Source organism: Sciurus vulgaris, assembly GCF_902686455.1.
Source record: "Sciurus vulgaris genome assembly, chromosome: 2".
In the NCBI taxonomy this organism is placed as follows: Eukaryota; Metazoa; Chordata; class Mammalia; order Rodentia; family Sciuridae; genus Sciurus; species Sciurus vulgaris.
This window is the reverse complement of record NC_136462.1, coordinates 36,568,846-36,596,359: the sequence shown is the minus strand read 5'-3', so window position 1 is coordinate 36,596,359 and position 27,514 is coordinate 36,568,846. Positions and strand designations below refer to the sequence as shown.

Sequence of the window (27,514 nt, the reverse complement as noted above, 5' to 3'; positions counted from 1 at the left end):
TTGAACATATCCAGGAATATAGTCAAAGATGTAGTTTCCTTACATGAACAGTTTGTGAAAGTAGTTTTACTCTTTGGTTTTGAATATAATAACAATAGCATAACACTAATAACCATTCTCTATATCCTCTGATTTCTGTTCATGTTTCCTCCTACTATCAATGGTGTTATGAAAAACTGTCATATCATTAAAAGAAAATAAATTGCTTCAAAAGAATAAACTATTTGATACAAATCTCCTTTATTCAAATTTAACATTTTTTAATTTCATAAACATCAAAATCAATGCCTGAAAACTTAACTACTTAGGTACTTAGATGTTTTAAAATACAAGCCAATGTCAAAATTCTTTTACTTATCTTAAAATGCTTTTTAGGTTTCTTGTAATATTTAGTACTTAAGGGAAACTGGGAATATTTTCTGTTCATATCAGCAACATAAAAATGCTTAGATTTGATTCTTCATGTTCAGGAATTCCTCATGTTTGATTCCTCTTGTTTCTTTGGTTTATTTATGGACCTAGTACAATAGTGCATGTGTATTTAATTTACAATCAGTGTTAATAATCCACTTATAGAAACTTAAGTGAAGATACTAAAAGAAAATATCCCTTATAAGTTAATTTTTTCTCATCCACTGCCTCTGATCAAAATTAAGGTAGATTTTGTGAGAGTGGTGAAAGGCAGAGCTTCTTTAAATATCCTACTTCTTGTGCAGGTTAGTAATTAATTACAAAATAAAACTAAAAAACACCTGTAGGAAACTGTTCTTTTATCAACAAGAAAATAAGTCTCCAAGTTTCCATATTCCCCAAGAATATTTGAAAAAAATGTTCAATATCTCTAGCAGTTACAGAAATGCAGATTAAAACTACACTGAGATTCCATCTCACTCTAGTCAGAATGGCTATTATCAAGAATACAGGGCTGGGGAGATAGCTCAGTCGGTAGAGTGCTTGTCTTGTAAGCACAAGGTCCTGAGTTCGATCCCCAGCACCCCCCCCAAAAAAAAAAGAATACAAGTAACAACAAATGTTGCCCATGATGTGGGGAAAAAACATACACTCCTACATTGCTGGTAGGACTGCAAATTGGTGCAACCACTCTAGAAAGCAATATGAAAATTCCTCAGGAAACATGGAATGGAACCACCATTTGATCCAGTTATCCCACTCCTTGGCATACACCAAAAGGACTTAAAATCAGCACATTACAGTGATGCCACCACATCAATGTTTATAACAGCTCAGTTAACAGTAGCCAAACTATGGAACCAACCTAGATGTCCTTCAACAGATGACTGGATAAAGAAAATATGGTATATATACACAATGGCATAATACTCAGGCATAAAGAGAAATGAAATCATGGCATTTGCTAGTAAATGGATGAAACTAGACAATAACATGCTAAGTGAAATAAGCCAAACCCAAAAACCTGAAGGTCAGTGTTCTTTCTGATATGTGGGTGCTAACTCATAATGTGAGGGGTGGGTAGGGAAGAATGGAAGTACTTTGGATTAGGCAAAGGGGAATGAAGAGAAGGGAGGGGGAATGGGAATAGGAAAGATAGTAGAAAAAATCAGACATTACTTTCCTATGTTCTTATATATGAACACTTAACCAATGTAATTCCACATCATGTACAACCAAAAGAATGGCAAGTTGTATTCCATGTATGTATAATATGTCAAAATATGTTCTACTGTCAGGTATAACTAAAAAGAACAAATAAAAATGTTTTTTTTTAAAAGTTTCTATATTTCCTGATTAGTGTCAGAATATTAGGAACCCACATTTTGCAGATTTAGGCATTCCAAAAAAGCCTAAATTGGTGATCTTTTTGAGATATTTATTAAAGATCTAATTTTAACTGAAAATTACATAGTCATTTAGGAGAAAAAAGATGAGGTTTTTCCTATTATATTTTTAATAAATTTTTAAAATAACAACTCTTTTTCTGATTATAAAAGTAATATGTTGTTTTTGCCAAAAAACAATTTAGAAAATATGGAAAAGTAAAATGAAGTAAATAAAAACCATCAATTATCCCATCCCTCAATTATTATGTACAACTAGTTGGCTAATTTGCACAATTGGGAATACATCATATATACAGTTTTATATCTTAAGGTTCTTAATAATATCCTAATTGTTACTATAGCTGTATTGGACACTTAACTATATGTCAATCATTTTGATAAACACTATATGTAGTATCTTATTTAATTTGAAAAACAACCTGCAAAACAGGTACCATTTTATATGTGAGAAAATTAGGTTTAAAATGCCAGGGACTGTGACTCACACCTGTAATGCCAGCAACTAGGGAGGTTTGGCAGGATAACAAGTTTGAGGTTAGCCTTGGCAACCTAGCAAGACCTTGTCTCAAAATAAAAATTAAAAAGGGCTGGAGGTGTAGCTCAGTAATAGATCCCTAGTACCACAGAATGGAAAGATCGTTTTAGAAAAATTAGCAGATTAAATATGTTGACTTGGATCATGAAACTAGCAGGTTAAACAACTAGAATTTGATTAAGGTAGTCATAACTTCAGAACTTTGCTTTAACCTATCTCCTTTTCACATAATGTAAGCTCCTCTCCATTTAATAATTGTTCTACAAAAAAAAAAAAAAAAAAAAAAAGGCTTTTCAGTCACTGCAGAGTATAAACAAGGTCTGGATAATTTAATTTCTCTGTCATTAAACATTTAGGTTCTTTCCTGTTTCGTATCACAAGCATTCTCTGTATATAAATTGTCATATATACCTCTGATGATCATTTTAGAAATATTTCCTTAAAACAGATTAACTGACTCAAAATTGTGGTCTTATAATACATATAGCCAGATTGTCTTCTTAGGATCCATGTACAAATTTATATATGTTTATGAGATTGCATGTCCATTAACATTTTTAATCTTAAAATTTGATAGGTTAAAAACTGTTTTCACTAGCATATTGTAGATTAATTATGAGATGAAAACTTTTCTTATATTTGTCCATTTTTATTTCTTCTTTTAAAATGTCTGTTTACTTTGCACAGTTTTCTTTTGATTCAATATTCTATTTTTTATTTTGACATAATCATAAATACATATAACATAATTGGCTCCATTTTAGTTCCCTTCCGTCTCCTCCCCTCTCCCCCCATCCTGTTCTACTACTCTATTGACCTGTCTTATATTTATTTTTTGATTGGTGCATTCTAGTTATACATAAAACTGGATCCATATTCTCTTCTTAAAGACCTATTCTAATTGCAAGAAGGAGACTGAGGAATTGTTTGTCAAGAAATAATTTTTTCTGAGTCTGATTTATATTTTTGCTACATCATTTTAATACATAAATATAAACCAATTCATTTTCTCTTTTCTCAAACTCCATTAACAAAAAAAATGCTCAATTTTTTTTGTCCTACACTGTAGGACAACTCAAAAACATTTTGAACCTAAGGTATGAAATTAATAAAATACAAATTCAGTTTTTTTCTGATAAGCTATGTTTGCTCTTTGTGAGTTTCTCCCCATTGCTGGTGCATTTGTTTCTTTTGTAACTATTCTTTTCTTGTGGAATCTTTACTACTAAATATTTGACAGAAATTTATTAAACTTCAATAATGTAGAAAGAATGGCCTATTTATAGATATAGACCTTGGAAGATAACTTATAATTAGGACATTAAATATACATAAATACTATTAGCACTTTTTAAATTGCAGATATAGAATCTTATTTACATAATTGTTTTGCTTGGCAAATGCACTTTTCAGTGTAGGAATTCCAAAAGAAACATTGGTCTAAGATGCAATTAATATGAAGTATATTTTACTATCTAGACATTGAAAGCATATTATAAACATTTTCTAGCATGTAGAGCTCAACTTTCCCTCCAGTGCTTTTTAGTCATCCTTATCATGCAAACCATTTCAGAACCTAACTTTTTTATTTGTAAAAAATTAAAACTTAACTTGTATTTTTCCACAGAAACACATATATGTACAAGTGTTTCTCATGCAGGGGCCATTTTGGTCACCAGGGGACATTTGGCAATGTCTAGTGATATTTTTGGTTTTCACAGTTTGAGGGAGGCTGCTGACATTAAGCAAGTAAAGGCCAGAGATGCTGCTTAATGTCCCGTAATGCACAGAGCATCCCCTACAACAAAGAATTATCTGGCCCAAAATGTTGATAAAATAGAGATTTAGAAACCGTCATTTACATAATATTATTGAGTACCCACTAAACTTCAGACACTGTGCTGAGGATTGGGGTCATATGGATAGAAAATTATGATCTAAATAGTTAAGGACAACATTACTATTGAAAAGAAGAAAAAACTAGATAAATAAAATATAACAATTGATTCAGTAGTAGTATATATGTGACATTTTAGAACAAAAATGAAGTTGACTGGGGGACATAGTTCAGGGACACTTTCACTGGAGCTGTTTTTATTGTTGTTTACCTTTATTTAAATGAGAAAAATATGAAAATAGTATAGGTACAGTTTAATGAACTTAAAATTGAACATAGTAATGTAGCCAGCATCCAAATCACGAAATGAGAATATTCTCAGCATCATAGAAAACCCCAGTATGCTCTTACAGTCACAACCCAAATCTGAAGGGTAACCACTAGTCCAGTACTCTGGCAACACCTGTATTTCTAGCAGCTCAGGAGGCTAAAATAGGAGGCTCACAAGTTGGAAGTCAGCCTGGGCAACTTAGCAAGACCCTGTCTCAGTATTTTTAAGACTGGGAATGTAACTCAATGTACAGTACTTGCCAAGCATGTACAAAGCCCTGGGTTAAATCCCAGTACCAAAAAAAAAGAGTTAACTCTATTCTTTGACCTTTACCATTATAGATCACTTTTGGTTTTTACTAAACTTAACTAAGTAGAATCATATAGTATGTAATATTTTGTTTCTGATTCTTTTATTCAACATTTTTTTGTAATATAGACTGTTTCATGTAGTTGTACATTCATTTCCATTACTGGCCAGTAGTCCATTGTATCCATATCAATATTTATTAACCCATTCTACTGTAAAAACACAATGTCTATAACAAGTTAGCTAGTAGGTCACTTGGGCTGCAGAATGAATTTTGAAAGAGAAATTGCATTAGAGACCTGGAGAAGTAGGTAGGATGGATGATATCTTTGTCATATAAAAAGCATTTAGATTTTTTTTTCTTGTGGGAAATGAGATTTTTTTTTTGAAAGATGTTAAACAAGGAAAGAATCTGATGAAACTTATATTTTAGAAAAACCACTTTGTCAGCAGAATAGAGAATGGGTTTAATGGGCATAAACTAAGTTATAACACCAATCCAAAGGTCATTGTGATACTGCCATTTACCTTGGAGTTCTGCTTCCTCAGGTGTTGAAGTATAATGCCAGAGAAGCAAGTGTAGATTAGAAAGTAAGAAGCTTTATTAAAGAAAAGTAAAAACAGACTTCTCCCAGGTAGAAGAATGAGACCCAAAGGCAGAATCCATGGGATGAGTAAATCTTGTCCTTTTTATAGGTTTTATTCTCCTGTTCCTTCCCCCTTATCTCCTTCTTTCCTGCCCAAGTGACTAGGCACATGGGCAGGAGGAGGGCTGAAGGTATCCAGGCAGGTGAGGGCCCAGGGGGCATTAATTAGCAACTCTGCCTGTAGTCCTCAATAAGGGCTTGCAGATTTGGTAACCAATAGGCTCTGGAGGTCTTTGACATTCCATTCTCCCAGGGGCAGTCTCCATGGCCTCCATTTCCTCCATCTGATTGGATTTCCTATTTCTACACTAACTGCCTGTCCCAATTCTGGCTTCAATTGGAATGGTTCAAAAAAAAAGTGGTAAGCACTACCCAAAGGCCATACAGGCAAGGATGGAAAGGGACATTTGACTCTGGATAGAATTAATAGCACCTTGGGAGTAACTGAATATGGAAATTTACAGAGATTAATCTTGAGCCAACCTTTAAGACCTTATGTGGTTTAGTGAAATACAAAATGTGTGCAATAAAGAAAAACAGTAGAATTCAATGTCAGTAATTAAAATTGAATTCAAAATTACTTTCAAGTTTATATTTAGTGTTTGAACTTGTAGAAAAACATATCATTAGTTGAGAATGAGTAAATTGAAGAATAACTTTATGAAGAATTTGAAGGGAACTTGGGAATAGTCTAGATAAAAGGTTAATGTCACTGTCTATTATTTTTTAAATTTAGAACATAGCTTCCCCTTTTACTGTTTCAATTGTAATTGTTATTGTTTATTGAGCCATGATTAAGGAGGTCATGGGAGGGAAAATGAGAGGTGCGTGTGTGTGTGTGTGTGTGTGTGTGTGTGTTAAGAGAAAAAGTTGAGAAAAGAAAGGAAAGGGGGCATTAAAATATTGTATCTGTATGAACAAGAAAGCAGTTGTCGGAAGTGTAATTAAATGAGTTCCCAGTTGTTATCACTAAGTAGGGAGATAACTGTCTATTCTAATTTTGTTTGTGTGTGCATCTTTAAAGAGAATAAAGTTCTGAAAGTTCTCCATAATCACCCGGCATTACTATGTTGACTACTCTCTGAGACAGTGGTCAAGCTAGTTGTCTGTGACCTGGAGATTGAGAGTAATTAGCTTTTGATAAACAGAGCACTACCTACAAATGACTTCAAATGTGAAGAATTCTAACAAGAAAGTTAGTGAACTCTGAGCTGATAATAATTATATCTGTTGTCTGATGATTAAATAAAATATGTAACAATTTTTTAAATTATAATCATTTATGTAAGATTTTTAATGAATTTATATCTTATTAATCACAACATCTATGTTCAAGAAAAATTATAATACACATAAATGGAAGTTTATATTTATTCATCATATAATCAGTGCTGTTTACCTTAATTTAATGAAGACTTATAATTGCTGATACACCCATCAGTCTTTCTTCCATAATTTAAGAACTACAGGCATATTCTCACACTTGGTTATTTCATTGGTTTATTTTTCATTTTAGAACCATTTGTATTTGACACAAAATTATGCAAATTCTAAATTTTATTTTTTAAGCAGCACGTGTGTTGCAGTCTTTTAACAATCAAGTAAAGGGGAATATATAATTTTTTGGAAAACTTCAGATTTAAGAAACAATATGAATAGCACCAACAGAGTAAAGCACATCCACTTTTTTTTTTTTTTTTTTAATTTTGGGGAAGAAACAGGCATTCTTTTTCTGACATCACTTATTACTTTTATTTTTTTAAAAAAAGAGAAGCATAATAAAGTATACCTATTAGTCTTCAGCACATACTCAAAGAACAGAATGCTGTAAGAGGTGGGGGGTTAGGGACCTATTAGTCTTATATTTGCTTTTAAGTTTTGTATCAAATCTCTTATATTCTAATTTCACATTATCATCAAATGAAGTAATCAGCCACTGAAAAACTTTTAAAAGTATTCTCGAATCATCTTATAATAAGTCAGAAGAATATTGACACATTCCTTGAATTTAAAAAGTAAGAAAGAATTAATATAAATTGCCTAAAGCAAAAATTTAGTCCCTGAATCCAGATATCTACAGTTCAAAGAATATATAATCTACCAGATCTTTGTGGTCTAAATGTTAAGTCTCTACAGGAATAGCTACATATCATTTTGTTACTTTAATACCCTTCAGTTATCAGTACAAAAATTGAAACCTCTTTCCAAGTTCACAACTCTTTTATCCTGAATCATGGGAAATAGGGAAGAATAGTATGTGCCTTGTTCTTTAACTGTATATGCCTTAATGGAGAATTACACCAACTATCACATGAATCATCTATTTCCCAATGAAAAGATCTGAAAATGGGGGAGTTATCCTTATACATGTATATGTATATAAAATAGTGAAATATTTAATTTACTAATTTAAAGTACAAATTACCACATAGAAAATGTTATTTAAGACAGTTGTGTCTTTTTCATGGAAATTTTGTACAAGGTTTTATTCAAATCTTAACATATATCGCTAACCTCAATGTTTTTTCATTGTTAGGGTAATTTTTAAACCATCTGCAAGTTTTCCATCGCATATCATCCTTTCTCTTTTGTTTTAAGAGCTTGAGATATAAGTCCCATACCATATGATTCATTCATTTAAAATATATAATTCAAGGGATTTTGGTATTTTTTTAATTGTGGTACTATATATAACAAAAGAACTTGCTATTTTAGCCATTTTTAAATATATAATTAATTGGCATTTATTACATTCACAATATTTTACAGTTATGAGCAGTACCAATTTAAAGAACTTTTTCATCACCCCAAGCAGAAACTCTGTAATTGTTATATAATAACTCCCCATTTGTCCCTTCTCTAAACCCTGATAGCCTCTAATGTACTTTGTATCTCCATAAATTTGCCTGTTACAGATATTTCATAAAAGTGGAATCATTTAATATTTGTTCTTTAGGGGTTTTTTGTTTTTTTTTTATTTAGTATAATGCCTTATTAGTTTACCCATGTTGTAATGTATATAATAACATCATTCCTTTTTATTGTGGAATAATATTCTATTGTATGGATATACCACAATTTGTCTATCTATTTATTGACGAACATTCGGGTTTTTTCCATCTTTGGGCTATTGGGAATAATGCTGCAATGAACATTCAGATATATGCATCTATTCAAGCTTTTGCTTTTAGTTCCTTTGTTTATATATTTAGGAGTAGAAGTGCTGGATAATATAGTAATTCTATGTTTTTTATTTTAATGAATCAAACCGCATAAGATTTGTAGGATTTTAGCTTTTATGTAAGTCCTTGATCCATTTTGAGTTAATTTCTGTAAATGGTGTGAGCTAGGGGTCAATCTTATTATTTAGTTATGAAGACATAGCATTTAATTTTTTTCCAACCTGAAGGTATTACTGGAAGTGTTATTCTATACCTCAAGTACCCATTTTCCTAATATTAGAAAACTTGTTATTTTCTTTCATCCAACAATTATATTCTAATCAAAATGTAACCACAAACCATACTGCTTTCTATTAATCATTCTGACAGGCATTCGCTACAACCAAACAACCCTAATGGAGACATCTTTTAAGCTAATGAGCCTTGATCAAACAATATTATTAGATAAAAATAAAATAGAATACAATATAATATGTAAATCCTTATAAGTATTGAGACATAAGGCAGCTAACTCTTCTTTACTGAGAGGTGTCTTTGGTTTTAAAAAAGCAATGGAAACATGGTTTTGATTTGATATACAATTGGCTTCATCTCTGCTCTATACAAATTCAAACAATTAATAATTCTTCATCAAAATATGCATTAGATGCTTAGGAAGAGAATGTAATACTGCACATGTCAATATTACATTCTGTAATTATGGATTTAACTTACTTTTTAAAAATTAAAGTGAAAAAAATTTCAAGAGTACTTTGATTTCCAGCATCTGTCAATTTAAAAAGTAGCTACTACAGTATATTAGGAAAAGAAAGAAGAAAGGGAGGGAGAGTGAAAGGAAGTAAGTGTGGGGGTATCATGAGTAAGTTCAATCAAAACTTTAAAGAACAGGTAATTCCTGCCTTACCCCTCTGTTATTTAACTATATTGTGACACAGGATGAAGAAAAATTGGGATTTAAAGACACATGAAATAAAGATAACAAGGAGTCTATAGTCCTAATCACATATGAAGATATATGTAGAAATAGTAAAATAATATACACAAACATGAAATAGCAACATGTTTTTTAAGTACATATAATTTTCCAAGTATATTTTAAGAATTCAAGGACAGTAATATAATTCCATTTATATCATTACTAGGTAAGTCATAAAAACAATATGATCATCTTGATGTAAGCCAAAAAGGTATAAATTTCAGTATATTTTTCTTGGAAAAACATGGTGAATTAGAATTTTTTTTAAATTGTAAAGAATAAAAATTGTTAATCACAAAAACCAACAAATATAATAAAGCTGAAGCACTAGATGAGATGAATTCTTATTAAAGTTAGAAATAAGAGATAGTTACTATCACCATTATTTAATTGTTCTAGAAAGTTCGTCCATCCACAATATGTTAATAAGAAAGAAGACATTTGAATGTTAGAAAGAAGAAACCAGAGACTGGGGTTGTAGCTCAGTGAGAGAGCACTTGCCTAAAACTCGTGAGGCCCTGGGTTCAATCCTCAGGACCACATAAAAATAAAATAAAGATATTTTGTCTACCTACAACTAAAAATATATATATTAAAAAAGAAGAAACCAGACTGTATTTATATATAAGATTTCCTAGGACAAAACCCAAGAGTTCATTGAAAAAGCATTGGAATCAAAATGAGTTCAGCAAGGTGGCTATATTTTATTTTATAACAAGTCACATAGTAATATTACTTAAATTAGTAGTAGCCCACTAGAAAATACAATGGAACTCATTTACAATAGTAAGAAAAAAGGAAACTTCACAATACCTAAGACTAAACTTAAGAAACTTACCAGAACTCAATAAAACTTTTAGATGAACACAATATAACTTGAATGATTAGGGTAACATAATGTTCTTAGACACAAATACCCTTTTGAAATTGTGTGCCTTAAATTTATTGATCAATTTAGTACAATTCCTAGTTTTTGGAAGAGAAGAATGTAGAAAGGTAATCCTAAATGTCATTTAAAAGAGCAAATTTATAAAAATAACTAGGGATTTTTTTGGTGGGGGGGTTTATAGTAAAACCATGAGAGGGCTTCATTCTATCAGATGTGAAAAGGTACAGGCACAGTGATTAAAATTTTAATACAGTTCAAGGAATTGAACTAGTAGATAAATGCAACCAAATGGTATTTCATTAACATACCTATATGTAATATTAGAATTTAACATTTGTAAATCTGACATTTCAAATCATTGGGAAAAAGGAGGATTGTTTAATAAAAGGTATTGAAAAAAGTGACTATCCATTTTAGTGGACATAGTTGATTATATAACAAAATTAAGCTTTAGGTGGATTAAATATTAAATATTAAAAATGAGTCTAAGCATATAGTAGGAAGAAAAGTTATAAATGAATAGCCTCATCAGTGACCATAAATGTCTAAATGTGTTTGTGTGTGTGTCTCTATCAGTAGAAATAGTTATTTCTATCCTTTCTGACAAGGAAGTAGAATTTGTTTAATGCCAATAGGGGCAACCAGTTTCTTCCTCTTTACTCCCACCCTGTCTTCTGCTCTAATAAAGTCACTTTTCAGTTTTCAGTTTTTCAGTTTCATCTAAAGAACCCAATCCATACACCTTATCCTCCATTTCTGAGATATAATTTGTTCTGTTCAAGAATGGGCTCTGTTTTCATTTCTCAGTTAGAAGACTAGTTTCAATTAGAAGACTAGATAGGCCTTCTTTGAAGAGTGAACTGCCTTATTCTTATTCTAAGCATTATAGTCTGGATGTCCTATAATAGAGATTAAATTCCTGATTCTGAGGTTGCAGATCAATATTATAACACACACACACACACTTAAAATTGTTTCCTTGGTAAATCCTCATTATGGATAAAATTTTCCTTTCAGCTTTTGAATTAGAGTATATATAAGAACTTATTTCTTAAGATTTTTTTTATATTTGCATTTCTGTATTTTGCCTTCTTCAGTGACAAAGTTTAAGTGCTCCTCTTCTTTGAAGTTTTTAAAAATTAGGCCTCTGATTATTTTTGAGTCCCTTGTTATTTCTATCCCAAATAAAGGTAAAAGATTGTTGTTCATCTAACAGGTCTAGTTTAGTTAATAAATAATCTTTAGTGTGAGCAGCAGAGCACTGATGAACTGAGTGGGACATTGCATCTTTGAGTTTCCCCCATTTAAAGGTATCTTAAGTCTTATTTCCACCCTCACAGGGGAACAAAAAAACCCCCAGCCTGCTATTTTTTTCACAGCTGTAACTTTTAGTCCATAGTTGTTACAAGAATTTAAAAATTGATATAAACTTGAGATTGGAGATATAGCTCAGTGACAGAGTGCTTGCCAAGCACACACAAGGCCCTTAATTCAGTGTTCAGCCCTGAAAAAAAAAAAAATTGATATGAATTTATTTGGCTTACTGATTTGAACTACTTAACCACAAGTACTTATGGACACTTGATTATATATTTTCATCTCTACTCAAGTACGTAATTACATTGCTGTTTTCCATTGGGCTTAACGTAAAAGCTGTTATTCTTCACAAGATATTTCTAAGCTTCTCACATTCTTTTCCCAGTCTTCCTATTTAGAGGTTTTGTAGTAATGCCCAGGGCTATGTTCCTGTCAGTTGTTTCTAAAATTGCTACTTTTTCATAAATCTTTATTAAATTTTCAAGGTTATTGCTGACATGATACATTCTTCAGATATCTTCAAATTAACTACATAATCTCAGAAACTGTATAGCTTCTATTCTGTAGTGTTTCTGATACAATTAATCAGTTTTCATAATTGGTTTAACCCCAGTTTATAACACCAGTCTCTACAACAGAGGTGACTTTAGATCTGTGTCAGTACAAATAGTTGTGCCCAGTAATTGTTGAGCTATGTATTAAGAAAGATACTAAGGTCCTTATGTATTCTAACACATCTAAACCAAATACAATTATCTTTCCTATGTCTGAATAGAGTGTGGTGCTTTATAAACTTAAAGCATAAAATATTAGATTAACAGATTAAAGTAAGAATTGGAGTCTATAGGCCTGAATTCCCTTCTAGAATTTTTTGTTGATTTACACTGTGACTTTGTATTAGTCAAATAATTTATTAGTTTGTCTATTTGTTCACCATGTAGAGAGAGAAGTAATAAATTACATAACCTCTGTATTGAGCAAAATAGAAATGTTAGCTACTTGAATAAAGAATTCTACATGTATATTTAAAGAGAGACACTGAAAGTAAAAGCTTCTAATGTCAATATTTCTTTTATTACTAAATTATGTAGCTGAATAATAGTGTTCATATTTAGCTCCCCAATAGAGCGAAAATGAGAAATAAATGTTTTAGTGTATTGTAAGTTTATGTGATGTTATCATACTAGCATCATGAATGTTATGACATTTAGTTAACCAAAAATGCTTTATTGTGTTAATACTTTCAACTTATTAGAGAGGTAGCAAATATCGTTACCCTCTTTCTACAAACAGAACTGAGAAAAAAATTCAGGAGACATAAGTACAAAAACTGATAGTCATATAATATGTGAATAACGATGGACTATTAAATAATTAAATTACAAATGAGGAACAAAAAGTCCAATCACAAAGTGAGAGGTTAGTAGAATTAAAATCAATCTTTCCATGAGAAAACTTGTTAGAAAACAAGTTATTTAATTCAATTTACAATATGTCGTAGCCTCCAAATATGTATGTGTATACTTCTTTCTCTTGCCTCATTATTGGAATTTCTATTTTGTTCAGCTTATCTCAAAGTGATAAGAAGTGCTGTGCCCATTTTTCTTGCTTCTAAAAAGTACTGTAACCATTTTCTTTTGGTTACTTGACCCCAATTTTAAAACTACTGAGGCTGGTATGAGATGACAAAATGCAACACCTTATAATAATAATAATAAATATTATATTTGAGATATTATATATTTTAATTTTTCTCCCTTCTAAGCAGTTCTGCTCATGCCACTTCCTTTACCTCATCTATTTAATATTCCTGTCACTTTATCATATGGGCCTATTTTGATTAATATACAGTTTTGCAGAAAGGAAACTTCAGATGCAATAATTACCTCTTTTCAGTGTGGATGATTTCTTTTAAAAGACCAACAGTTAGATATACCACATCTCAGGGCAGAAGACCAAAGTTTTAGATTTTGTAAAATCATTTGGCAATAAGCCATCTGCAAACAGTATTTATAAGCTAAAGGAAGGACTTTCTTTTCTTCTAAATTAACATGTTTAAGCACAACTTGAAGTTATAATGAACATGAGAAATTTGCATTGCTTTAAGTAAACCAAGTAATTATGTGATCATTAAAATAATGAGAATCCAATGTATAGATTTTTTTAGGGCAGCCATTGTGTTGCCACTTACAGTAAATGTTACAACCACATTACAAAACAAAAGAAAACCCCACAGTGCCTAGAGCAAAAAAGGGTAGGTCATATATTAATCAGTTCACCAATCAGACAGTAGCTTTTCAGAACAGTATCACATCATATTCACTATCACATCATCATTTCACATCATATCACATTCAGAATAGTATCAACCTTTTATTTCTTTTTTCACCACAGCTTTTTTGAGGTATAATTAACAAATGAAAAGGGCACATATTTATGGTGAACTATGTATTTTTGTTTTTGTTTTTTTCTATGTGTTTTGATTTTATACACAGGTGCGCAAGCATGTGCGCGCGCTCGCACACACACACACACACACACACACACACACACACACATTGTGAAATGATTCCCACAGTTAAGCTGATTAACCTATAGTCATTTCCTCACATATTTATCTTTTTGGTGTGTGTTGAGAACATTTGAAATCTGCTCACTTAGCAAATTGCAGGCATATAATATAGTATTATTAACTATAACCACCTTGTTGTAGATTAAAGGTCCCAAACATTTTTTCCATACCTATATATAACTTTTAAGGAAATGAGTAACATTTTTTTCATTTTTTCTATGTAGATTAAAAGGCATACATAGCCAACACCATACTGTTAAGGGCAGCTTTGCTGTTTTTTATGATATGGAAAATGAATGATGTAAATGCTAATAATTCATAGAAATATCAATATTTTTTCACCTTTTCCTGAATTTAGATATAAGGTATGCTATTTATACAAGCAGAATATGAATACAAATTGTCTCATGAAAATCTCTTATAAAAAACAATTTGCTCATCTGAGTTCCCAGCCTTTTGGTTTGATAATTTGATTACCAAATTAATAAAATAAAGAAATAAAATAATATGAAAGACACCTCTATGTTTAAAGGGAATTGTTGTAATGCAAAAGAATGTTCACTTCTCTGTTTTCAAGTTGGTCACTGAAAAAAGGATGGGATCTAAACATTAGCAAATAAGGTGAGACTTTTCATAAAGTGAAAACAGACTTGGAAATATTTTAATCAGCCTTACCATATCACACAAAGCTGTATTATTTCACAGAAAGCCCGACAACCTGGTTTTACTCCAACATTGAAGTTGTTTTATTGCACTAAGTAAATTAGTTGGTGTGCTTTAAGGACCAAGCTATAATTATAAAGATAGATAATTACCTTTAAACACAAGAAGTTTACCTAACACAGTGATTCGTTGATCCTTAAGAACTGAGACGAATGTTGAGAACAATTGATTTAACTCATCATCTTTTATTCACTGTATAGAATATGTTCATCAAATGGCATATAAGATGAAATTGACTACAGTATTCAAATTTCTGGTCTCTTTCTTGCTTTCTCCCTACAATTATATTATCTCCTTTGACCTTTCATTACAGTCTTATTTATATATTGTGCAACTTGAACTAAAAAACAAAATCGAGTTTCTCCACACAAAAAGTTTTTTGCTTCTTCCAGGAGCAGAAGATATAAATATTTAAGAACGCTAAAACTCCAAAGAAAAGATGAACATTAGCAAAAAGATTATATCTCCCAAGTAAATTTGGGATACTTTTTTTTTTTTAAGTTAAGCCAAATATTTTAATCTCATACAAAAATTTTATCATTTTAAATTACCTTGATTTCATGGGTGTATCTTCTCTTTCTTTCTAGCAGAAGTTTTTCAACATTCAGTCATATTGTTATGATACACTAATGTGGTATGATTTGTTAAAAGAGAATATAAATTGATTAAAACTAATATAAAAATAATCTACAAATCAATTGTTTAAATTCAAGTAGCTTCAAGACTGGTATTGTAGTAATGTGGTTCTTTCTTCTATTCTGGTTTATCTCCTAAATGAGAAAAGAAAGGAGATTTACAGCATTTATAGAATGTTCACTCCTTGAACATTCCTGGAGTTTATGATGTATGTAAATTTTATCCATTGTGTAGACCCAAGGAAAAAAAAATACTTTAAGGATAGCTTCAATGTATCATAGGATACTGGCATGAGCAGCCTCAGAATTGTTAGTTTATTATGGTCTTTTTTAATGTAAAATTAATTTTTTTGCCTTGATGGAAAGAAGTAATGAAATATAACCATCATTAAACTGCCTGTTTTCACCTCATTTTTTTCTGGCTAGGTCTATATTTGACTCTGATAAAGGATTCTCATGTTTATAGAGTGTCTATGAAGATTAGACCAAGCAATATACATTATTCACTTTATTCCTTACCTCAGCAGTATGGCTTTCACGGTGTGATCCTAAGATCAGCATCATAAACATCACCAGGCAAAGTGTTAGAAATGCAAATTTTGAGGACCAGTCTGACATTTTGAATTAGAGTATGTGGGAGTGGGGCCAAAAAACTTGTGTTGTAGCAAGACCTTGAGAAGATTATGATGCATACAAAGTTTTAGAACCACTGCTCTAAGCATATCTCACCTTGATAATGTAACAAAGTTGTTAGTAGTCACTAGCTGGCATTTCAAAGAGAATCTTTGCTGTTTATTTAATCAATAGAGATCACTATAATAATTGTTGGGAGGAAATTGTATTAAATTTACATACCTGGGTAGCAAACATATAAATATAAATCACAAATTCTTCTGCTATGTTAATAAAAGTATGTTTACATAATTAAGTAAAGGACTATACTAAATGAGTTTTCACAAAGGATCACTGTGCATGTAAGAAATGTATACACATTTAGATTTAGCTGTTGTGTGTTTTATATATATTTAAGCATCATTGCGTGTTAGCAATAACTTTTAAGGTCAATTTTTCCCCTGAAGTTAAAAAATGAACTTGCATCACATCAACAAGATCTCTCAGCTATAAAATTGTTTATGACACCATTTTTACAACTTAGCATTCTTTGAAGAATCTAACTTGTTATTTTCAGAGCATCAAGGAAAAGATCACAATTATGTGATTTTTCCGTGCATTTGCAGCTTTCAGACTTAAGAAAATATTTAGAGGTTAAAGATAAGTATCATTTAAAGAGAGCAGCCAAATCCAACTAAACCTCACTATTTTGGACACTGCTTGTTCCAAAAAACTGATACCTGAATTTTAAAAATCAATATTGTATAATTAAGAAAATAAGAAATAGAACTTAAAACTAATTAAGAAAAAATAATTTTAAACTTTTAAGAGCATCTTTCACATTGATAATGAATAGTCTATTGATAATGAATATTTGTTATCTACACATTAACTGTCACAGATAACTCTTATTTATAATGTACTAATATATGTGATTGAAAGAGATAAGGCTATGTTTTTAAAACCATTCTTCTGTTTGGATTTTCTAACAAAATAGATATTTATTAGGTATTAACAAAATAGGTATTTAGATAGGTATTTTTCTCTTGTTTCATTCTAAATTAAGTTTTATTTTCTTGTTCTTCTGGTTGTGCCTCCCCATTTAAGGCTTATAGATCTTTGCACTCTGCTCTGGCTTTCTTGTCTGTCTTCCGGTACCCACCTCATTAGACTGGTTTTCCTTAATGTAGATTGCACTATTTCAGTGTTCTGCTTCCTGCCCAGCAATTACCAATGCTCATATATTAAGGTTTTAGCTCTCCATTTATTATGCCTTCATCTTTGGATCTCAACAACTGTTTGTAGGTGGTTTGTGGATATTTATATTACTCCTGTTCTCTGATACGATCAAAATTATGAGATGGTAAGTTGAATTGCAGAGTAGAAACATATGAAAGATTGACGTGTATCAAATATCTACTATATGCTAGGTGACTTACTTAATTTAGTTCTCCAGACCCTCTTAAATGATGTAGATATGTTTTATTAATATCTATATTTTAATTACAAGTACACTAAAGTTCAGAAAAGTTATATATTTTCTTTTAGCTCACAGAGCACTTAAGTAGTAAAGCCAGGTTTTAGATCTAGATAGGTTCATTAGTTGATTCATTTCCTTATTCAACAAACAGTTATTGAGTACATACTATGTGTTGGGCATGGCCCTAGATTCTGTGGCAGATTCACTTGCTCTCGTGGACATTACCTGCGTCTGCCTTCACAGATGGTGATCTTTCTACTACACCAGACAGCTTAAGACAGAGAGAAAATAAAAATAGAAACAAAATGTTCTAATGTTTTCTGGAAAAGAAATAGTTGCTACAGATGTAAGGAAGACTATTTGCAAGAATACACTATTGTCTCTAGTCCTGTGGAGGATCTGACATTCTGTTTTTCCCACCATGTCACCACTATTAGCACCAGTGCCTTTCAATGGCATCACTACAATATGTATTTTTCTTTTATGTTCTAAAATACATAATATCTGTGTCTATAGACCCAAATTCTCTAGAAGATCTTAAGACGAAATTAACAGTCCTCCTGGAAACACGTTTTTAAAAAGATGAAGAACTCTATGTAAAGAATACATACATTCATCAACCCATCCATCCATATGTTTTTTATACCCTGACAAATATTTAAGATGGCTTACCCAAATAAACACAACAGAATTTTTTAAATATAAATGTGGAAAATAGAAAAAGTGAAAATAAAATGAAATTAGGTTGTTTAATAAGCCTACTGAAAGATATCCACAGATTTTTCTGTTTACCAGAGTAACCTTGATTCACAAGCATCATAATTTAAAGATAAACTAGTAGCACAGAAGAGCATCCATATCTAGTTATGACACTTGAAAGTAAATTTCACCTGTATGTTTTTCTAAGGAGGATCATAGTATAACATCGTGAACAATGACCTCAAGTAATTCATAATGTAAATAAGAATTTCAGTGAGCCATTTTACTAGATCCAATTGCCTATCAAAAAATCAAAGTCCAATAAAATAATTCTATGAAAAATAAAGTGAGACATTCCATGCAGATCACTCTCTAGTGATCTCACCAAAAAGTATAGTATATTTTAGAGGATCTAGAAAAATTAATGAGCTGCAATTTTTATTGTGCTACTCTGGGAGTACATCATTTTATGTGGCTCTTTGTAGTCATTTTTCTCTGTTGTTTTAGCAAAATACCTGAGGTTGGATACTTTATGAAGAAAAGTTTATGGTTCATAGTTTTATAGGCTGAAAGCCCCAAATTGGATGACCCTGTCTGTTCAGCTTCTGATGAAATCCCCCTTGACTGCATCAGAACACAGGAGAGGAGCAGAAACAGGTATTCATAGAAGGAATCAGATGGCAAGATCAAAAGGCATAAAACCAGTAGTCAGGCTTAGTCTTTTCATAACTAATTCTCTCAAGAAACAACTCCAGGAGACCAGCATTAATCCCTTCTGAAAGCAGTACCTCCAGTGACCTAATTTCCTCACACTAGACCCCACATCTTAAATCTTGACTGATCTTAAAATTCTGAATCTTCCCTGGGAGTGGAAAGAGGGAGGTCCATAGCAAACTCCAAACTTATCAAATGTCAACCGTTGCTTATATAAGGACATTTTTGAGCAGATAGTGAAGTATTTACTCTATGCAGAGAGTTCCTTTTATATTATTTTCAATAAAATCCTCTTGCTTGATTTTTAAGGCTCTAAGATTGTAGGTTTCCTAAGAAATTATAAACCTTAATAAAGCATCTTATAACACAAAAATAGTGCTCCTTCTCAGGAAGACTCAAAATTATATTAGATATTACTAATACAACATTTAGATAATACTAGTTCAACACAAACTTAAATGGTAGCAACTCATTTTCAAACTTAAAAATTTAAGGTTTCTGAACTGGGACTGTAGCTCAGTGGTAGAGCACTTGCATGGCACATGTGAAACACTGGGTTGGATCCTCAGCAACACATAAAAAAGTAAATAAAGGTATTGTGTCTATCTACAACTGAAAAAAAAAAAAGCCTTATATTAAAAAAATAATAACAAGGTTTCCTTTTCTGTTGCCTGATGGCCCCTTCTATTTAAAGCGGGTTTTATTAAGAAGCATCCTTTGTTAGTTTTCCTTTAAAATTTCTGCTGTTGTTAAATACTGAACATGCTGGGATTCAGTAAACCAGTAGATTGTGTCAATTCTAGTAGTCCTGTATTCTATATAATATTAAGGGATGAAGTAATAATTTATGTGGGTTCTAAAAGTTTGTTTATGACACCAATTAGCATCTAATACATACTTGATGCATTTTAACTGAAATTTTGCCCAGAGAAAAATGTTTTACCAGAGCTAGTCTTATTTAGAACTGTCACTCTACTTCTAGTGAATTTTAAGATATCAACTTTTCTCTATATTCCTCCATAATTTACTTTATATTTTGTTTGCTTTTCCACTTATTTATTTTGCAACATTTATTCCTTTGTTGGTGCTTTCAATTTATTGTAAATTGCTTCACTTACACAAAACTAGAAAAGGATTAGATTATGTATTTGGCTGCTACTTCAGCCTAAACTGATCTTGACCATTGTAGTACAACATACAGTTGTGCTTCATTTTATGGAACCTCAATTTATTGTGCTTCATAAATTATATGTTTTACAAATTGAAGACTTGTGGCAACTCTGCATCAAGCAAGTCTACTAGCCCCATTTTTCTAATATTATGTATTCACTTCATATCTCTGTGTCACACTTTGGTAATTCTTGGAATAATCCAAATTTTTTCATTATTATTATATCTATTAATCAGTCGGCAGCCATCAATATCAGTGCAAGGCCCTCACCAGCAAAATGTTCAGATGATCATTAGCATTTGTAGCAATAAAATATTTTAAATTATATGCTGTTTTAGACATAAGGCTATTCACACTTAATAGATTATAGGATAGTGTAAACATACTTTTATGTGCACTGGAAAACCAAAAACTTCGTGTGATTTTATGATGACTTTCACTTTATTGCAGTGATCTGGCATCAAACTTAGAATGTCTCCCAGGTGTGCATTTATACCTGTTTTGACAAATCCTTAGAAAATGTAATTTTCCGTTCTCCTTCACTGGCTTGTTCCAGGTTTAACTATCCTTATTCTAAAAATGTACTGTCCTAAATTTCCTAATGTATACAGCCTATCACTTCATTAATTCTTTTTTTAAAAATCAGATGGTTAATTTATATTGAAGATATCAAAGAAAGTAAATGGAGTTTTTCTTCTAGCCTGCATATGGGTAAAAAGTTAACTTGATGACTTCTTGTCCCTTTAAATCATGTTATGAAATCATAGAGATAGGAGGGGTATAAGATGATATCTGGTTTTCATGGACAATTATTTCAAGAGTACTAGGGGGGAAAAATGCCCAGCTTTTTTACCCTGTGAAAAATCTATTGAATTATTATAAAAATCTGAGGCATCATTTTTGGAATTCAGGTTATCAAGCAAGATGTGATTTCTGTCAAATACTACTGAACTCTAAGGAATCCGATAATACTGCTACTATAAAAGTTATCCGGATTCTTTTGGTCCTTAGCTTTTATTCAGTGATCCTGAAAAAAGAAAAATACAAATGTTTGGGGAAACAAAGTATGATTTATAGAAAGACTGGGTTATAATTATCTCTTAGTGAATTTACTACTCTGCCTTCCTTTTTTGGCTTATTTCACTCAGTCTGCTATTTAATCTTTAATTACAGGCCACAAAAGAAGTAATAGAACGGGAAGCGCCAGGGATGGCCCTGGCAATGCTGATGGGATCACTTAATGTTACACCTCTGGGCATGCTCTCTAGGTAAGAAAGTAACCAACATGTTGCAAAGAAAGTTAATTCCAGTCCACTATTCAGTACAACAGACTGATAAGTGTAAGAAACTTCAGTCACAACACTTAAGGTCACCCCTTCTTTCCAGGTTTAAGCCTTAGTATGTTTTCTAGCTAGATCTTGGCCAGTTTCTTCAAGTTCTGGGTTTTGTTTTTGTTTTTAGGGGTTCTTTTGCATATTATGTTAAAACCTTTATAGAATGTTATATTACTGCTGAAAGTTGTTAGTTTAATAAGATGTGAAGTTGCTATTTATTTTGTTTATAATAATCTATTGATATTCATTAACTAACTAAATAGTAATTTAATATAATTAAACAGCAAAGTTCATTAAAACAACTTGTGAGAACAAGTTAGGAACTTTTATTCCGATTTATAAATAGACACACTGATGTACAGTCATGAAAGAAAAGTTCATTTCATGTTGATAATCTCTTGCAAACTTGGTATATTTAAATTATTATATTAATAATATGTAATTACATTAAATTAATATATTTAAAATTATACCTTTGTTGACATCCATCCTCAATGTGATGACTTAGTTGTTACTATTTTAGCAACTCTTAGATTAAAATCTCCTAATTGAGTACAATGTATATTTAAGATAGAACTATCAGTTTATTCATCATCTGATTTAATGACCATTGATTAATAAAGTTAATCTCAGAGCAACCATAAAATACACAACAACTTTATAATCTCAGAATTTTATAATCATTTATAGTCATTTACATCCCGTATGCAGTATGGATGTAAAGGTAAATGTACCCATTTAATTGTATGGAATGTGATGTAGAATGTTTTTTCTGTTATTTAAAGTTTATATTCCATCAATGTCATCTGCTGCAGGAGAATGTAGATTGTTCATTGATAACTATATTCTCTTTACTGTCACATGTACTATATAACATTTAATTTAGTAAGAACAAATCAAGAGTTAAAGTAGCATCATAGATATTTTAAATGTAAAAGTCCATGCTCCAGTTTAAAGAACACAAGGTGATTCTTTTATACCTTTAAAAAAAAATCCTTATTGATGTTATCTACTCCTCTATAATCCAGGGTCATATTTGATCCCTTTTTTCCTATGTAATTAAGTAGAGATTTTGGAACATAAAAAGAACTCTTCCTGCTATACAAGGATATAATCAAGAAATAATTAAACTTCATCTCTTATTAATTATTTTTATAATAACATTTTAATTCAGTAGGCATAATAATATACTTACTTGCCAGGTCCCATAATAAACACAAGGAATTCTAAAGATAGAAAGAAAAATAAGACATGATCCTTACCTTAAGGATTCAACAGCTTAACTGAAGAAATTTTTCTTTACAACTGTTAAGGTAAATCCTTAACAGAAAGATAGCTTTCTTGATGTGGTATAGAAATACCACCTTTTTTTCTTATCAAAAGACTTTTCTGGGTTAGTTCCTCCTCTGTTTTCTATAGCCCCGTAATTACTAAGCACTGCACTTCTGTGTGAGTGAAAAGTTAATTAGCAGGAGCTACTTCTAAGTATTTTGGAATAAGTCCATCATCTTTTTCCTGAAGGTTTTGAAAATTTATATACATATTCATATATATATTTAATAATATGTATTTAAATCTACATATGTATTTTAAATATATCTGTATACATACACATACACACACAGACACATACATACATACATCACACCTTCACTTCTTCTGGCTTTTCTTTCTGTTCTTTGCTGATTTAAAATTTTAGAATGGGGATGGTGGTCTAAATTAGCTATGAAAAAAGGAACTGTAAAATATGTCCCTGAATTTTTTGTACTTTTTTATACTTTTGTGCACATAAACAAAAGGAATTAGAGAATTGAGGAGTGACATATGTTTTCAAGGTATTTCTATACTTCTTTGAGTTTGTTCTCTATATTTTCAACTCACAGGTGTGTCCAGGACTTAAGTTAGTTCATACACAGAATTAAGATATCCATATTCTCTAACTCTCTCTTCTTTAAGAATTTACCACAAACACCAACTTCTAGGGACCCTCATTCCCAATTATTCTGAGCAGAACACGTTTCTTGCAGAGCATTAATTTACTTTACTATCATGTTCTTCTGTACAACCAGAACACATTTGAGACAAAGGGACAAAAGATTTTTAAAAAATAAACAAAAAACTAAGATTATTCACCTCAGCTCTGTAGACAGTAGGGATCAATTTTCAGCTTCCACTAGCCAGAGAGATCAATATCTTCTCTGGACTTTTTTAAGTATTCACACCATCATCATCATAGTACTACAGCTCCACAGCTGGGACTTAGTGCCATAAAGGGTTGTTATTTAAGTTTTGACTTCAGTCTCAAATCTTCCTATTATTCACAGAGTTGTTAGGTAGTGACTCTGCATGTAAGGCAGAATACTCTGTATTCTGTCCACAATCAGTAGGAGATGCTATTATTAACTTCTTGGCCAACACCGTAAGATCCCAACAAGAGCAGCAACTTTAGCCTTAAGATCAAATCCTTCAGTTCATATCCTAGCATTTACTAACCTTAAGTGTGACCTTAGGCAAGTTGTTTAACTAGGTCTAGCACTTCCTGTACCAGTAGGTAATTATGCTTCCTGCAAAATAGCAGCATATAACCCCCTGAGTATGTCATTTAAGCTCACTCATTTTTTTAAAAAAAGTTCAAATATTTTTTCTTTCTAAACTTCACTAATAATACTAGAGCAACCACTGTGGCTATACTTTAAGGTATGATTTCTCCTGGGTTTTATTCTCAATTTTTTCACTAACTTAATTTTGCTCTCTACTTAATTTTTCAGGGACATCACATAGCTTATAGATATGCTGTGATGTCTTATATAGGTCAATTCACTGAAATATTATCTAAGTCATAAGAAATATCTAAATCATGAAAAGAAAAACTGAGTGCTAGTGTTTTATTTTACAGAAACATCTACCTTTATAATCCCAAAACTCATCTTTCAATTATGTTTTAAATATTTGGTTCATTTACATGAGGTTCTTAATTAGTTTTTTTTATACATGAAATAGAATAGGACCAATCTATTTTTATCATAATTTATCCTGTTACCTGATGTAATTCCCAATTTGGTCTTTATGCTTTATCTAGTGAAAATGAAATATAAAAACTCCAACAAATACATTTTCTGTTTGTGGAGGGGAGGTAAAAATAGTTTCATTACTAACATTGGTTTAAAATAATTTTTCCTATGTAAATTTCCTTAGGAATTACTGTTAAAACAAAATGGATCACTTAAAATAATGTACATTAACAGTACTATTATCATGAAGAATTTCTACTTTTTTTTTTTCATTCGAACACCAAATATACTTAGCCTATAAAAGAAAATAGGGAGGGAAAAAAAGATGGTTAAAGTAGTGAACACCAGCAGTCTGTCCACCTGTACAATAGTTGAAGCTGCAAAATATTTTGATGTAACTATTTTGGAATTTAGGAATCTATTCAAAGGCTTGCAGCTTTCAGGGGAAGTCTTGACTGGCAAATTTTGGTTAATTTTGGTCACTTTCAGCCTAGTGTAGGACTTACTATCTCCCAACCCCGTAGTGCCATAGCAGGCTAGTGTCCCTAGGGCAGCTTATAGAAGCCTTTAGAACATGAAACCCTAAATCTCTTTAATCAAAAAAGTTTACAAGAGACAAAGCATATATGTTGTTGAAAGTTTCAAGATAGCATGCTAATATGATACTTAGAAACCTATGATACTTATAAATATATATGTATTTAATAATAGACCATTCAAATAGATGAAGCAAAGCCTAACAAAATTAAAGGAATGCTATACAATGATAGTTGAAGAATTTAGTACTTAACATTTGATAATGGAGAGACAACTACCAATAAATAAACTAAGGAAATACAGGATTTAAACAACACAATAAACCAATAGAACTAATGCACTTACATAAAATATCTAAACAACAGAATATTTACCTTCTCAGGTGCACATTGGATATTCGTCAAGTTAAACCAAGTGTTAGGCCAAAACAATATTCTTAACCAATGGGTTTCGAAGGAAATCATAAGAGAAGTTAAAAAATACTTAAAGGTGAATTAAAACAAAAACATAACATACTGAAACTTATTGTATTCAGAAAAAGCAATGCTGTTATAACTATGAATACTTACATTAAAAAATTAAAGATCTCAAAAAAAATCTTTATAACTTAAGAAACTAAAAGAACAAATTAATTGCAAAGCTAGCTAGAATAAGAAAATAACAAAAATTAGAGCCAAAATAAATGAAATAGAAAACAGAAAAATAATATAGAAAATCAACTAAACCAAAAGTTGATTCTTCACAAAGATCAACAAAACTGACAAACCATTAGCTACATTGACTAGAGAGAAAGAGACAGATGACTCAAACTGTTTAAATTGAGAATGAAATGGAGTTATTACTACTGATTCCATAGAAACAGAAAAGACTGTTAAAAAAAAACTGTATGCCAACAAATTGAATAACCTAAATGAATTGGACAAGTTTCTGGAAATATAACCATACCAAAATCGAATCAAAAAGAAATAGTCTAAATAGATCTATTCCTAGTAAGGAGATTAAATAAGTAATCAGAAACCTCTCTACATATAAAATATGTAGATCAAAGTATATCTGGTATATAGATATATACCAGATGGCTTCATTAGTAAATCCTTTTTTTTTTTTTTCCTCAGTATTGGGAACCCAGAATCACTCTACCACTAAACTGCATCCCCAGCCCTTTTAATTTTTATTTCTATACAGGATCTCACTACATTGCTGAGACTACCTCAAACTTGCCATCCTCCTGTCTCAGTCTCAAGAGTGGGTGGGATTGCAGGTGTGCAACATCACACCTGGCTTCAGTGGTAATTACTACAGAGTATTTAAAAAAGAACAAACACCAGTTCTTCCCAAAACCTTCCAACAACAACAACAACAACAAAAAAAAAACGAAGAGGAAGTAACACTTCCTAATTCATTATATGAAACCATATCACTGGTCTGATAGATACCAAAGACAGAAACCAAAAGAAAACTACAGACCAATATCCCTTATGAATATTGATGCAAGACTTAATAAAATAATAGCAAAACAAATTCAGCAGCATATTAAAAATGCTTATACACCATGACCAAGTGTTATTTATCCCTGGACTGCAAGGATAGTTACATAAAATATATGAAAATAAATCAGTAAAATATAGCACAATAGCTGGATGAAGGGGGAGAAACTGGCATTATTTCAATTGATGTAGAAAACACATTTGTCAAAATTCTCATGATTAAAAACACTCCACAAACTAGGAATAGAAGGAAACTACCTTAACATGAAAAAGGCCTTGTATGAAAATGCCAAAACATATATCATACTCACTGATGAAATTCTGAAAGGTTTGTCTAAAATCAGTAACAAGATAAGGAGGCAGGTATTTTCTGTTTCCATTCAATATTACGTTGGAACTTCTCAGACAAGAAAAAGAAACTTAAAATAGCTAAATTAGAAAGAGATACCAAAGTGTCTTTGTCATGATCATTTCTGTAAAAAACCCTAAAGTTTCCACAGCTTCCATTAGAACTAATAACTGAATTTAACAATGTTCCAGGATACAAAAACAACATATACAACCAGTTGTGATTCTTTATACGAACAATCTATCCAAAAACAAAAGTAAGAAAATAATTGCAAAATACAGCATACATTCATGTTCAAAACACTAGAAAAACTAGGGATACTTGTAGAACTTGTAAAAGCTGTATAT

At 31.2% G+C, this 27,514-nt stretch overlaps 1 protein-coding gene across 1 annotated transcript in view; it reads left to right on the top strand.

Moving 5' to 3' along the window:
- GPHN (gephyrin) overlaps positions 1 to 27,514 on the top strand; it is a 709,158-nt gene that overhangs the window by 363,367 nt on the left and 318,277 nt on the right. The window contains 1 exon segment of the mRNA XM_079127200.1: positions 21,623 to 21,717. Within this exon segment, the coding sequence (XP_078983326.1) occupies positions 21,623 to 21,717 (95 nt within the window).